Source organism: Diplotaxodon limnothrissa, linkage group LG7 (assembly GCF_057381915.1).
Source record: "Diplotaxodon limnothrissa isolate DT_005_m linkage group LG7, D_limnothrissa_male_GT1.1, whole genome shotgun sequence".
In the NCBI taxonomy this organism is placed as follows: Eukaryota; Metazoa; Chordata; class Actinopteri; order Cichliformes; family Cichlidae; genus Diplotaxodon; species Diplotaxodon limnothrissa.
The window spans coordinates 20,896,508-20,912,440 of record NC_140602.1 but is presented as its reverse complement, the minus strand read 5'-3'; the positions used below and the strand labels follow the sequence as shown (position 1 = coordinate 20,912,440).

At 40.6% G+C, this 15,933-nt stretch overlaps 1 protein-coding gene across 1 annotated transcript in view; it reads left to right on the top strand.

Annotated features, from left to right (window-relative positions):
• The window catches only part of peak1 (pseudopodium-enriched atypical kinase 1), a 121,851-nt gene that overhangs the window by 93,537 nt on the left and 12,381 nt on the right, over positions 1-15,933 (top strand). The window contains exons 4-5 of the mRNA XM_085359425.1: positions 1-3,532; positions 13,572-13,816. Of these exons, the coding sequence (XP_085215551.1) occupies positions 129-3,532; positions 13,572-13,816 (3,649 nt within the window). The 5' untranslated portion in view covers positions 1-128. The remainder of the gene's footprint in view (positions 3,533-13,571; positions 13,817-15,933) is intronic.

The window sequence follows — 15,933 nt, the reverse complement described above, 5'->3', positions numbered from 1 at the left end:
GTCTGAGGTCCTCCACGTTTGAATTGTTTCAATCATTATTCATCTACAGATACTCACTGTAGTTTGGAGCTTCATGGAGGGATTTCCTGTCCACTGACCTAAAGGGCTGACCTTCTGGACCCGCAGCCATGTCGGCCTGCAGCACCTTCACAGAGCACGTGTGGAAACCAGGCGAGTGCAAGAACTGCTTTAAACCAAAGAGTTTGCACTGTCTAGCTCAGAGTAGTGGAGGGAAGCCTCCTTCTGAGCAAAGACCTCAAACATCCCAGCAACAGAACCTTCCAGCTGCTGGTGCCAGAGCCAATCCTAACCATACCACCACCAACTCCCAGCGGACTGGCAGTGGATCTGCTCGCTCAGGACACTTCCGTCCACCTGTGGCCAAGAAGCCAACCATCGCTGTTAAGCCCACTATGATGCTGCCCTGCTCCTCTGCAGGACTTGATTCAGATGGCAATCTCCAGCAACCACCAAAGGTAATAGAGCAGGGGAAAACATCAGCCTTCACAGTCTGGAATCGCAATGGACTGAACCGCAAAAGACCTGGTGGGCCCAGCAACAACAATGAAGGAGAGGATGACAATGATGAGATTGAGGGTTATGGACCACTTAGCCCAAGGACACCTAGTGGAAATAACAACAACAGTGGATTGACAGATGTACTTAAAGAGATTGCTGGGTTGGGCCCTGGTTCTAGTCCCACGCAACTTTCTGGCTCAAAGGACTTGTTTTGGGGTCGGATCAGTAGTTCATACCGACGATCCTTAGAAAGAGGCATACCAGCTTCAAGCTGTCTGGCTATGGGAAGTAGTAGTGGTGGTGGTGGTGGAGTTGGGAGCACTGCTCAAAAACGGGTATCCCTGAGCGATAGTACCAAGATCATCAGCACAGAAGGTGGTCGCTTTTGTTATCCAGACTTTACAAGTGAAAGTGAAGATGAGGAGGATGAAGATGATGATGATGAGGAAGACACTGAAAGGGATGATGATGAAGAGCATGAGAGCTGGGATGAAAGCGATGAAGAGTTGGTAGCCATGGAAATCCGTATGCGAGGACAACCACGATTTGCTAATTTCCGTGCTGCCACATTGTCTCCCGTTCCCTTTGCTGCGGGGAAAAAGTGGAATACTGTGCCGCTTCGCAACCGCTCACTACAGCGAATTTGTGCGGTGGACTATGATGATAGCTATGATGAGATCTTAAATGGCTATCCTTCTGTGGATTCCAATGGAGGGCTGATTTCCTACGGACCTCACGATATGCTAGGCAGCGGCTTCCTGTCAAATTCTGAGTCTGCCACTTCTCCTGAATCATCGTCATCAATACCGGAGGATTCTCGAACAACATCCAGCAGTGGTAGCAGCGCTAACTGTGTCCTTCGAAATGGCTTGCATTCTCCCACATTTTGTAAGCCACCTATCACCTGCACTTCTCCTCCTAAGAAGGAATCTGTCAACAGGGCACTGAGTCCACTAAAGGTAGCTGAAACACACAAGGCTGTCCTGGCTATCAGATTAGAGGATCAGGATGGCAGAGAAGGGATGCCAATGCCCCAAGCGCTTCCTGGTCAGCCAGTCACTATAAGTTTTAGTCCCACAGAGGAGCAAGCTAAACCATACCGTGTAGTAAATTTGGAAAAGTCATTGATCTGTAAGCCTTACACTGTAGTAGATGTCTCAGCATCCATGGCCAATAAAGATGAACAGATTCCAGATTCTCAAAAACCCAAAAACCAATCGATGCCTTCAAGCCCTACGACATCTAGTAGCACTCCTTCAGCCCAGGCCGTAGCTCCAATGTCCCCAATATCTGTGTCTTCTCCTGTGATGCCAACATCACCTACTTCTTTTGCTCTGTCAGGTTCATCCCAAAAGAAGATTAGCAGCATACGTTACCAAGAAGTGTGGACATCAAGCACAAGCCCTCGCCAAAAAATACCTAAAATAGATTCAGGGGTTGGGAATAATCCTGTCCCTGCCCTGACCACTCAGCACTGCAGCCACAAGTCAGCTCCCACTTCTCCCATTGCTGGGCTATCTTCTTCTCGAACTGTACCTGTGAAATCCCCCAATTTATCAGAGATCAAATTTAACAGTTTCAATAATGCAGGCATGCCTCCTTTTCCCATTATTATCCGAGATGAGCCTGCTTATGCCCGCAGTGCCAAGAATGCTGTCAAGGTACCTATTGTTATTAATCCAAGTGCATATGATAACCTAGCTGTGTATAAGAGCTTTCTGGGACTCAGTGGGGAGCTACCACAGACAAAAGGGATGGGTAATAGGGTAGCCAGCCATACTTATGAAGAGATTGGATCCTCTGAGAGTGTCCAGTCCGCCTCAACAGAGAAAACTCTCTCTGGTAGAGGAACATCAGAGCGAGCCTCCTTTGAAGAGACAAAGGTTCCACTTGAAGCAGTGTCAAAAGCACCAAATCTACAACCTAGAACCACTACAGACTCTTGCACTGTGACAAGCACTGTAATGGGCTCGACAAGTGGGGCATTCTCACCCACTATATCAACAAATTCTCCCGCCAATCCTGCCATTACTGCAAATGCAAATGTACCTGCAGCCAGCACTACTGCCAGTATTGTTACACACACTTATAAGACAGGTGGAGATGCTGCTTGCAATAAAGATGATAATACAAGCTTAGCTTTATCTTCTGGGACAGCTGTAAGCCATAGGGAGGAAGCCAGTGCTGTGCTTTCACAGATTGTGGCCTCCATCCAGCCTCCTCAATCTCCTCCGGAGTCCCCATCAGCACAAACCAAATCTTTTAATTCCGAGGAGCTATATGCCCTCCCACCTGATGCCATTAAGGAGACCCTTCTTCGGCCCAAGTCTCTCTTTTCCCCAACTGATGGCTGTCTTTCCAAGTCAAAGAAAGACACACCCTCAAAAGTTTTGTCTAAGTCTCAGAGTGCCTCTGCTGCTGCCCCACTCTCAAGCCCCCAGCCTGAGCCCACTGCCCCCTTCCCTCCTCCAAGATCTACATCCTCTCCTTATCATGCTTCTAACATACTCCAGAGACATTTTGGAAACTGGACCAAGAGCTCTGCCTCCAGTTCACCAGTGCGACCTGGCGAAGGTGAAGCGAGTCCTGGAGGGGAAGGGAGACGTAGTTTAGCAGAAAGCTCCAAACCTAAACGCTGGATCTCCTTCAAGAGCTTTTTTCGTAGGCGGAAAGACGAGGATGAGCAGAGGGAGAAGCTGGAGAGAGAGAAGGAGAAGGGCAAGCTTGTCGGGCTTGATGGAACTGTCATTCACATGCTTCCACCACCACCAGCTCAAAATCAGCACTGGTTCACTGAGGCAAAAGCAGAAGATCCCACCCAGAAACCAACCATTATCTTCACCTATAAACCAGACACTGGCAGTAGCCACGGCGATGAAGGAGAACTACGGGTAGAGGAGTGCAGAGAAACTACAATACTGAAACCTGACGGAAACAAAGATCCTAGGCCTTTGAGTCCAGGCAAAACAACATCCTCACCCAAGGCTGGAGGAGAAAATTGCAAGGATTTAAGGTATTTTAAAATTTTTGTTTAGTCTTCTGAAACCAGCAAATGCCCTAAAAAATGCAGTTATTTAATTGTAGTTTCGGTTTTCAATAAGAATACTGTCAGAACATGAAACATGTTCATGTTCAAACATGTTCATAAAATCTCACCACTAGATTTTAGTAGGTTTGCAGATTGCAGTGTTGAGTTCTATTGTCTTACCCCTCTCAATTCAGCTGCATAATCCTAGCTACGGAGCGTGCTGACAAACAGCTTTAAAACTTTGTCAAATGAGCCCGATACATGTCGATATGAGTCAGTGAAGCTCACTTCTGACCGATGACAGCAATACTGAGGTGAGTTGTGATAAATATCCTGACCCTTTCTGTCAGTCAGATCAGCTGTTTTTGCTGCTGTTAGGCACAGTTAGCTGCTGTTAGCCAGTGTTAATGAAACTTTCCTTGAAGTGGATCTGACATTGTTAGACCTTTACACATAGCAAATAATTGCATTTTCACATTGTATGAGAGTTTAAACTGTCGGAGGGAATGTGAATTTTTTTTAGGACACTCAAGCCTAAAATTAGCTTGGATAATGTTAGCTTATAACATGCTGTCGTTGTTTAGCTGGCTTGTTGTCAGCTGTCTGGAAACGGGATGATCACATGTCACATTAAGTAACTGTGACAATATCAGGAATAAATAATCATGTTTATCGACAAGGATGATGTTTTATTCAGATGCTGGTGGTGTTGTCACTTCCCTTCATGTTTTCACTTCTTTCACGAAGGAGACCCCTTCTCCGATGATAAACCATATGTGTGATCCTTCATATCTTCAATCTGAAGGTGCAGACAGAAATAACAATTTGCCTGCAAGCTCTCTACTCCTCCACCTTTAGCTTACTACCTATGTGGCTGATCTCTAACTACATACATAAAACGCAATTAGGCAAAACAACAATGTCCATCTAGGCTACTGTATTTGAAATAGCAGGTCAACATGACATTTTCCCCTCCTGTGTGTTTTTAATGGATTCATTTATAAGTTCATGAGAATGCATCACTTTGTTGGAGGATGTAATTACAACTAATCACTGTATATTTATGAGTGCAATATCCTTTTCTTGTACTAAATAACCTAAAAAAAACCTACTAATTGTACCTTTTTAACTTTCAGCTAAACTAAACCTTGAGTTGAATTGTGTTGCAAACAACTGCTATAAAATATGTGATCATTTCAAAACCAAAAACTAATACAGTTGTGGTGTACAGTATATTCTTTACTTAAAGTACAAAAACAGAAATAATACCAGCATTGTGGGGGTTATGACAGAATGTGGGGTTTTTTAATATAGGATAACAATATAGGATAAATTGTTCCACTAAAAAACAAACAGATTTCAACCCTTGGGACATATTAAAAGCAAAATTAATATTTTTTACCCAATTAGTTGTAGATGTCCATTTTTGTGTAAGACTCAGAGTAGAACTAGTAAGAATCTATCACTCATGTTCACACATGTTTTTCCTCTGTTACCTCCAGCGAATTAATGAATGATTTTGCAGTGCTATGCCAGTATTACCATTACCTACACAGGTTTCCTTCATTGTACTCATGGGAGCCAGCTTAATATGAACATGCTCAGCCTTTATCAGCTGCTGCTTCAAGTGTCATAGTTGCTACTCTCCCCGTCATACATATCAGTCATCACAGATTTGAGAGGTATTTGATCTCAATCGGGCATGTCTACTTTCCTACTTACCCAGCCCACTGTGGTGTGATCTCTTCTGTAATATCCTCTATTACCTGCACAGCAGGCTTTGCGCACAGTGCATTCTTTAAGAGTAGCCCTCCGTTTCCTGCAAGTCATTCAATAACACATTTATTAAACCCAACTTTAGACTGAGTTTTCCCTGCAGCTAGTCAAAGCTGCGGCTGTATCAAAGCTTCAACCACATTCATATGCACTCTTTCACACTAATTAGCCCTCGCAGTGTAGGTGCGGTGTTCTTGTATTCTAATTTCACAATTTTTCTTTGACCTGCCATTGCCCTCAGTATATCTTGAGGCACTTTTCCTGCAGTGTGACTAATGGTGCTGAAAAATGATAACCCAGATATTATCAGATGCATCGTATGTTCTGCACTAAACTGTGAGCTTGTTTGTGACTCAGAATTGAAGCATTGTATAATTTTACATTTAATGTAGGGATGGTAAATAGTCAAATCAGCTAAATGTGGCTTGGACTTTGGAGATATTAAAAAGCAATTATGTCAAAGTTTCATATTTCTTTACTATTTGTTGACAGATAGAAAATGAAAATGCTTTTGAGCTTGAAGTTCACCAGCTACAGTGATTTGTCTATGATTGGTTTTTCTTTCTTTTTTTCAACCTATCAAACACCATATATTAGAAAATATTTTATAAAAATGTTTTGTAATATATTAGAAAATACTCGATTTGAATGACCTCCTTGCTTCCCAAGGTTGCTTTCTTCTGTGTTTAAATACTGAGTAAAAAAAGCACATTAAAATTATTTTGCATAATTGGACCTGCTACCATAGGGTCCATAGGGCTCTATGGTGGCTGAGATAGGGTCCAGAGAATGGATGGATAATTGGATTGGACCTTTTACTGGAGACTTACTGACAACAGCACCGTTCCCTCTCCTGTTTCATGTACTGTAACCCACAGCTACCCACATTATTAGGAATAACTTTCCATAAGTGTTACTGAAGATGCATCACATCTAGACACAGTTTATATCTTTTTCTCACCTTATCTCTCGCCTCCTGCTTAGTCCCTTTATATCTGTGCCACCCTCATATTGTCCATGTCCTGTTTTGTTTTTCTTTTCCTCCAAGAAAAGAAAATGTTTTCCACCATTCTTTTCTCTGTTTAGTGTAGTTTTTCACTCCTCTTCTATGCTTTCCTTTCAAAAATCTTCTCTTTCGAGCCCGAAGCACTGTGAACTCCTAAATATTTCACTCCTCCATCTTGTCAAAAGCTCAGCCCCATTCTCTTTTCTTTCTGCTGCTCAAGCTCCTATCTCTCGCCTAACCTTATAACAACATGTGCAAGAATCAAATGTGCACTGCTTCTGATAATATTATTGCACGTCTGCTGAGTGCTTTACAGCAGTGGGCTATATTGGGGTGTGCTCTATATACCCACTGAGAGCACCCAGTACATGTTGCCAATACCTACTAGTAATTAGTCCAAGCAAAGCTTGCACAGAGCACAAAGGATTACTCAAATGAAGTGAGAAGGCTTTCCATTCCTGCTCCCTACAATGAGTGTCCAGATAATAAGTCCAGAAATCCAGACGATATGCTTATTATTACAGTACAGTGCAAAGGTTTTGAGCTATCCCCATTTCTTTATATTTTGGTAGGAAAATGGAAAATAACTGCAGTGTTTTATTGAAACGGTCATGGCAATACAGTATATAAGGCAAAAATAATTCTAACAAGTTTGAAAGTCAGTATTTGGTCTGATCACCTCAATTCTTTAACACAGCCAGAACTCCCTTTGGCAAGCTTTCTCGTAATTTCCTGAAGTACTTCTCAGGATTAGTTCTCCAGGGTTCTTGACGGGCATCCCAATGCTCTTTCTTTGGTGTTGGCTAGTGTTGTTCCTTTCTACATCAAGATGATCCCACACTGCTTTAATAATAGAATAGCAATATTGCTATTCTTAGTTAGTGTATTGTCTGTCTCTGTTAATGTTTGTTTATAATGGAGCACTGTAACGAAAACTAATTTCCTCTAGGGATCAATAAAGTATTCTGATTCTGATTCTGATTAATTGGTTCTCGGCTAAGTTGTGTGTAAACACAACACAACCTAGGTCAGCATTTAATGGTTCAATAAACATGAGTAACAAGAAATGAGAAAATACAGACAATGTCCAAAGAAAACCTTTAAAATGCCTTCAGAAATCCTGGATAGCTTTTGCTCAAGACCACTTTTAAAATTACAAGAAAGTCTTGCTGCTTGTAAGCAAGCAAATAAAGAAATAAATGGTGGCAAAAGCCTTTTGCGCAGCACTACAAATATTCTTAATTTATTGTAAGAATAACAAAGGTTTTTCCCCATTTCTTGCAATGCCTATCCAAATTATTAAGCAATGATTTAAAATACTTATTTAAGTGGTGTAATGCACACACCTTGTAAAACACACTCGTATACCCTCGACTCAGAGTTCCTGTAAAAGCATCTGTGTTAAGCTAGCATGATATAAATCCTAACACTAACTAGCCTAACCTTCAGAAGCTTCTCACCTTTGGTCTAACCGTTCTTCACACCTGACATTGATAAGCAGTTGTTTGGGACCTTGCTGTTAAGTTGTCAATTAGTAACTAAACTACTACATTTCTTCACTTGGCGTGTTGGTGGTAGGGTGCTGTGTTTTTCAAGGAAAAAGCAGCTAAATATTTGTCCCTAGCACCTGAGATTACTTTCATGTTGTGAAAATGTGTAAAACAAATAAATAAAAAATGTGTCACCCTGTTTTAGTGACGGATAATAAAAGGATGGGAAGTATTCATAAAGATCCCAGTTCAATTATATTGTTTAAATGATTGCTTCTGCAGGGTAATAGATTTAAGTCTTGTATACAGACACCCAACACCAAATTTAATGTTTGGTTTTAAAAACAGCAACCTTTGCGACTAATCACTTACTAATTACTTACCTAGAAACACAAGACCCATTTGACAGAAAAGGTGTAACATGTTTTTGTAGTCTTCTTTTAAACCTATACAACACATACACAAACAAACTCACATATTATGAACCAGTTCCAGAGTTCATTTTAACAGCTTTCATATTGCTTGGCAGATGAGGGGTTAAGCCTGGAAGGGTTTTGAATCAGTTTTATTGGTGAACAGTGGGTGTGCTCTTCAGCTTTGGCAAACACACATTACCTTAGACAGGTAACAGCGTTCAAAGAGGAAGCAGCAGGAGAGAGAACGAGGAAAGAACACATGCAGAAAAAGACTTTCTTTATTCTTCTCAACAGCGCGGTTGCTGTACCTAGAATGTGATTCCATCTACACGTTTGTGTTCTGGGTTTCTAGATGGGAAGTTGTGTGAGCCAGTACAGCGGGTAAGAACTTTAAACTCTCTTCTGCCGCACACCTTTGTAACCTACGACCAGCCTGGTCATTTGAAGTCACATTGAACAGCGGGAAGAGAGGTTTGAATTTAATTTGATTTGCATTTTGGATGAGGCGTTATTCTTCTCTCGCAGCAGAGGAGTGAAAATGCACCCAGGCAGTTTTGCGATGTCTAAACAAGTCAGGTCCTGACCGCTGGAACATGTAGCAGCCATAAAGGTATTTGTATCAAGGCCTCTCAAAGTTTACCCTGGATGTTTTGTTCATACGGGATTTTGAAGTGGAGATTGGGCTCTTTGTGATTTAGTGCTCTTTTGAGCAGCATTATAGCTAGTTGTTAGCTAATAGTAGACCGGATCTGAGTAAAATCAGTGTCAGCTTTGTGCAAAGAAAAAAACGGGGAAGAATAAGAATACGCTGGCGTGTACAGGCAGAACAGAAGATCTTTTGCCTCGACAATGTTCTATAAGCTGTCTTGGCTTACTCAGTTTTCAGGGTGCAGTTTTGATTGCTTCATCTTTTCACAGTTTACTTACTTTTTGATTCCTTGTTAGCCGACAACATTGTGTTATGTTTTTATTTTAACTGTCAGCCGCTGGTAAGTGCAGAAGTAATCCACGATAGTACCTTGGGAACTATCGATCAACTCTTAAAAGAGACATGGACGGTTTATAGCCTTAAGAGACAGCTGAGACAGATCATAAATGTGTCACGTCTGATGTTTTCCTCAACACAGCGCTCCAGGGTGGAGACAGAAACGCGAGCCGCTTGGTGTTGTCTTGATGACTCTTTTCTTTCATGTAACGGTCAGATATTGCAATAGTTTTCCAAATGAACAATGAGTCTGCACCAAAACACAAGGGGAATGGCAATTAGAAAGAAACAGATTAACGTCCAGTGCATTTGGCTGTAGCGAGATGCAAGATAACACAGCATGCCATTCTGTTAGGAAATCATGTAATAGTTTAATTCCTTTCCCCCCCTCAAAATATCAAATATTTTTAATGTTAAGACGATAAACAAGGTGGTTGACCTTGGACTGCCATGGAAATTTTGTTTTATATGTTTTTTTAGACCTAAAATGTAATTGATCAGCCCGGTGAAAAGCGTGTCAGACTTTGCTTCACTCATTTCCTTTTTTTGTTCTTCTTACCCATTTCATGAAAGCATTTAACTTTTACAATTATTACTGTCTTCTTTGAAATGAAACCTTTGCTTTTATCTTGATTTTTTTTTTACATTTGTTAAATATAAAACTACTTGGTGTGGTTTTGTGTAATTTAAAGCTAATTTATTATTCCTGCCACACATGGGCCTTAAGTCATGCTATACTTTGCACACACAAAGAATATGAGTAACTGTGAGCAGCTGTGAGTAAGTGGCTGGCTAGTTGTTGACAGAATAATTTCAACTTGTTCTCTTGAAGTTTGTTTTAGTTTCAGGAAAAAGTGTCCTACAGTGTATCAAGCAGCTCAAATATCTTGATGAGCTTTGTCCCATGAGCTGTACTTTAGGGACTTTTGCTCATGATCACACAAATCATTAGTCATGCCAGTGTGCAATCAACATTACAGTTAAAGGAAATGACACATCTGATTTAGCATAATACAAACATTACTGCCAGCCGGTCCCACCCGTGACATTGCCTGCGGCTGTGAAAACAAGTGTGAACTTTTCATGACCTTTAAAGTTTTTTTTAAATAGTCTTTGACAATGAATCTTTTTCATGCATTACATTTAAACTCAAGATAAAATTTGACATATATCCCCACCACCATAATATCTAAAATGCAAAGCACTGTACAAGCCCTGTTCTCTGCATGGTTATTGCAGTTGTTCTCCTACTGCTTTTGACAGGGGCACGAAAAAGTGTCATAAACTTCCTGTTTGGGTTGGTTGCTGATCTACTTTATAGATATAGCTGACGTACTGATTTTGGCTGTAGTGAAACTAATTATTTCAGTGTCCACTACTACCCCCCACCCCCCCCACCCCCCGCACTTAAAAAAAAGCCGTTATTCCTCTTCCTCTCTTGTAAAGTAATAAATACGATGATAGTATGTCAAGCAGCTGTAAATATTTGACACTGTAATTTCCAATCAGAGGAAGGAAAACTATTGCTACTCATTAATCTATTAATTGGTTAGTACTAAAAGTCCTTTTCACTCTAGAGTTCATGAAGCTTTAAATAAAACATTTTAATTCATTCAAATGGTTTCTGGTTTCTGTCTGCTATGCCAGAAAAGGCAATACTGTCCGTAGTACCCAGTACTGTGTTGTTATTTACACATAGACGGCACATTGCCTGTACAACTTGCATCTTTGTCAACAACATGCACTAGGGTGCTTCCAAATATGCTTTGGTGAGTGGAGTTATCACAGTTATTACACAGTATGGGTGAATTTCAGATGTGGCCCAGAATTCTCACACCCGCAATTCAATGGGGTTAGCACATGATGAAGTCATTGTCTGGTGTTGTAATGAAGACTATTACATAGTGTGAAAGCACACAGCAACACACCATTACAAGGAAAGCTGTTGTGCTCAAAGATACAGTCATTTCTTTTGAATGAATAAAACAAAATGTTGTGCCAAGAAATATACTTTGATTAGTGTGTAAATAAGCCTTCCAACAAATCCATACATTGTTATAAACTTAAAATGAATCCATTAAAAGTACAAGTGTGATAGATGGACATCGTTGTTAAACCTGATCGTGTTTTGTGTACGTGGCAAGAGCCCAGCCACTTCCCCAGTAAGGATTACAAGTGAATTTTCATTTACAAATCGCAAAAAGCATTTGAACAGGTGCATTTTTATCATCTCTTTCTCATTATGTCACCACTTTCTCTTCTTCCTCCCTCAAGCTTCATATGCTTCAGTCCGAGTACTACGATGTTAGATCCACTTCAAAGACAGTAACACAGTTTCACTAACAGCAGCAGGAACAGCTGTGATTACTGACAGAAAAGTTCAGGATATCCTCAGCAGCTCACCTCAGTATCACTGTGATCGGTCAGAAGTGAGCTTCACTGACTCATCCACTCACATCTGAATTTTACAGCCTCCTTGAGAGTAAATAGATGAGGATACATATTGACAGCAGAGGTAAACAGCAACCTGACAGCCTATACTCACTGGAGATGAACGGCACTCAGAGTTGTTTTTCCTGTAACAGAAAAACAAAATATAACAAAAATATATAACAAAACTCAGTCGACTGCAAACTGCAATCTACTGACATTTAGTGGTGAGAGTTCGCACACCGTATCTTTAAAGTTCTTGAGCTTGAGCGTTACCTTTTTTTGCAATTCTTTAGTCTTACCTTTTTTACCTTTTACCATAACTCTTTGTGGAATTTGCATGTTTTTCCTGTGCCTGCGTGAGTTTCCTTCTGTTTCCTTCGACAGGTTAATTGGTGTTAAATAACCTGTAAGTGTTGATGTGAGAGTGCGTACTTGTCTCTCCCTGTGTGCCTGATGAACCAAAGGCCTGTCCAGGGTATAACTCGCTTCTAGCTCCATGTCAGCTGGGATATGTTCCAGAAAGTTGTTTTTTTTTTTTTAATTGAAGGATGGATTCATTAGCGTATTTTTCAACACATTCGAATGTTACAGTCCTAGTGAAGACATGTTTAAAGAAAAAAAGCTAAAAAAAAATTTTTTTTATAATAATAATAATAAAAAAGGTTAATAATGGCATTTATATCTGCGAAATATTCTGATCTCACCTCCTTAAACACCTCAAATCAGAGCCACCTACTGATGAATGGTTCTTCAAAACATGTCATCATACTGTGCTGTGACTTGCTTTGCCTTTTTCTTACACCTTCCCTCAGGCGCCGTATGTGTAGTTGCATATAAAACGCATCAAGCTTCAAAAGCCTCCCACTGACAGCTGCACTGGCTCCAATTTATCTCTTGCTGAGGAAGATGAAGTGTGCTGATAGAGTGAGGCACATACTGATATCAGAGATGGAAAAAAAGACTGACCAGATAAAACCAATGTCGTATGTGTTTTTGTTTATATCCTGAGATGTTAGATACAGTTTCATAGACGGAATGAATGACAGATTAAAGTCCCTATCATAAGCAACTCATTCATCATTCTGCAGCACTAGTGTCTTTCCAATATGAGCCTTCTATTATTATATTGCTTCTTTTATGAGTTGTTTTGCTGATATTTCTTTGAAGAGCAAAAGCTTGTCATGAAAAGATTAATAAAAGTCGAGGCAGTCTGGCAACAGGATCAGATCAGCCGCCACACCCATCAACATATTGATGTCTCAACCCTTTAGTACTCAGTAGGAGTTAATATAGTCATGCTATCAGTACTCTGTAATACAGCTTTATTAGTGCAGCCAATATCTCGCCTGATTTAAGCTATTTTCTGATATATTGTTGGTGTATTGATATAATTATTTGTAACTGTCGATAAATAAAAATGTAAAAAGTAAAGAGGGAGAAACGCCCTTCAGCCAGTGTTAATGTTGCTTTGCTCGTCCTGCAGAGGGCGCTCTGTAGCTTCCCTGTTGGCAACATGTGTGTTCAGAACACCCCAAACACAACCAGCTGATTCAAACAGAGTGATCCTCCACTTGTTGTGACAGTAAAACTAATTTTAAGATTTTTTTTGTTTTAAACTTCATCATCGTATTTATTCTGGTATTTTTATAACACAGAGTTATAACTGAGTACACCTCCATCTCAGGACTTTGGGCTCCATTTTGATCCGCTGTTACAGCATAATGTGAAAGAACCAGAGTGCGCCATGAGCTCACACAAAAGCACATACAGACTTACAAGGTTAAAACAATACCAGCTACTCTGTCGAGTCTGGCAATGGAAGCACTGGGAAAAAATACTGTCAGCAAGTGCAGTCACGTGTAGGCAGACCAGTAGATGAAGAAACTAAATGAACCATGCCTCTCTCTGTCATGTGCAGCCAGGTACCAGTCGGTGCCAGCGCCAGGGATCGGGAGCTGCCCAGCGCCACCTCCTTGCCTGCCAAAGTGAATCTGGGGCTGGTGCTTGGGGAGGCCGCGGAGGGCCATGCCAACCAGGTTGCTAGTACAGCCGCGGCCAGTGAGGGCAGCGCCAGCCTGGGAGAGCCTGAGGACGACGGGATTCACTCTCATTATTCTCACTCTCCTGCCTCCAGCCAGTGCAGTGCCACCTACAGCAATCTGGGTAAGAGTGAAATATGAAAGATGGATAGAGAAGGATTTTTGTTTTGTTTTTTTAAACTCATGTTTATATTAGTGCTGGAGAAACCTGAAATTTAAGATGATGCCTTCTGTGGTGCGTAGGCTTAGTCAGGATGATTGAATTGTCTACATAAGTAGGTTTTGACTGTGTGTGACAGATTTTTCTGCCTGATGTCTTAAGACACATCCATCTATTGCATTCTTCAACTGATTTTTATTCTGGATTTGTCACATCACAATGCTCACAAAAACTGAAGATAACGTAATGAGGAAAGCTAATCTGCAAATAAAATATGGATTATACACCAAAATTATTGAATTCAACATTGTTTGCACTAATTAGTATATAAAAAAAAAAATACAAAAACAGGAAAGTATGACATGTCAGTGTATAAGACCCTCCTTTGCTGTCGCTGTAAGCTTGCCAAACCGGTGAACTTGTGTTTTTTGGCAGTTTTGGCAGTTCTTTCACTCCTGAGTGGCTGATTTTACTTTCTTCCTGTATCAGCACACTTTCTCATGTGACAGGGCATAATTTATTCTCTGCAAAAACAGCTGGAGCCCGAAATCTCGACACATCTTTTCACACACAGCCTGCAGCTCGGTGCCTAAAATAACATATTACAAAAAAAATGTTTGTTTTTTTCCGTTGGAGGTGGGAGAATCTTTGCCCTGGGGTTATTGATCCTACTCATGAAGCTGGTTCAGTTCCTGATGGTGATCAAAACTGAGAACCCTAGGGACCTGCATAAATCCCATTTTAATCACAATCCTCCTCTTTGTTTTCTTTTATCATATCCTGTGTCTCTGTCTTGAAACTATATCATGACTGACTGATAAGATTGTAATAGGGCTACCTGCCTTGCTGCTTTCACACAGTATAAGAGCATAGACTACATGGCTAACCACAGTACTGTTAATAGGATAAATATTGTGGGGAGTTTTTATGTTTTCTTTTTTAAATCACGTCTTGTAGCCAAGAAACGGCATAAAAATATCTCTGGATATTTTTTTCTCTGAAAATTGTCCCATTTCCTAGAAACAGCAGGACATCGGTAAACAATTGGGAGGCACAAGAACAAATTCTTTGAGGCCTTGATGTTCTTTTCACAGAAAAAAAATTCAGCCAGCACATTGCAGATTTGCTCCCTGATACTTAAAAAAAATAAAGTTATTCTGCATGAACAAGACAACATACATTCACTTAGGTACTCCTTTCTAGTACTGTTTTGAACTTTTACCTCCAGAACTGCTTTAATTCTTGGTAGCATAGATTCCATTTTTAAATCCATATTGACTTGAAGCATCACACAGTTGCTGCAGACTGCCTGTGGACGCCACAGTGTAATGAACTCACTGTGATATTCAAGATAGCAGTTTGAGATTTGTGCCATGGAGCATTATCCTGCTGGAAGAAGCCATCAGAGGATGGGCACACTGTGGGCATAAACCCTTTAATGCCCGAGCCATGAAATAAGTGCCAGAAAATGTAAAAAAAAAAAATTGAAATGTTAAAAGTATAGTATAAGTTTAAATAAAAGTATAAGTTTATCATAAAAGAAAAGAATATTAAATACAATTTTTTTATTTTTTTATTTTGACATATTAGATACTCACACTCTGTGCATCAGAAATGGTCGTTCTTGATCAGCACCAGCAATTCTCAGGTTGGCTGTGTCATTTAAACGATGCTGTTGGTATTAAGGACCCCAAAATCTTCCAAGGAAAAATATCCCCCAGCCTGAGCTATTGTATCAGTGGTTCAGACTGAATCCCTGCTTTCAAGCTGTAATGTTTCAGAATTTTGACCATCTGAATGCTGCAGTAGAAATTCAGACCATGCAACACTTTTCCAAACTTCTGTTGCTCAATTTTGGTGAGCCTGTGTGAATTGTAGCGTCAGTTTGTTGTTCCTGGCAGACAGGAGTGGTACTCGGTGTGGTCTTCTGCTGCTGTAGATTCAGAGATGCTCTTCTGTGTAGCTTGGTTGTAACAAGCAGCTGTTTGAGTTAATTTTGCCTTCCTGTCACCTCGAAGCAGCCTGGCCATTCTTCTGTGACCTCAGAAGGTTCTCTGTGAACCACAGAGATGCTTGTGTGG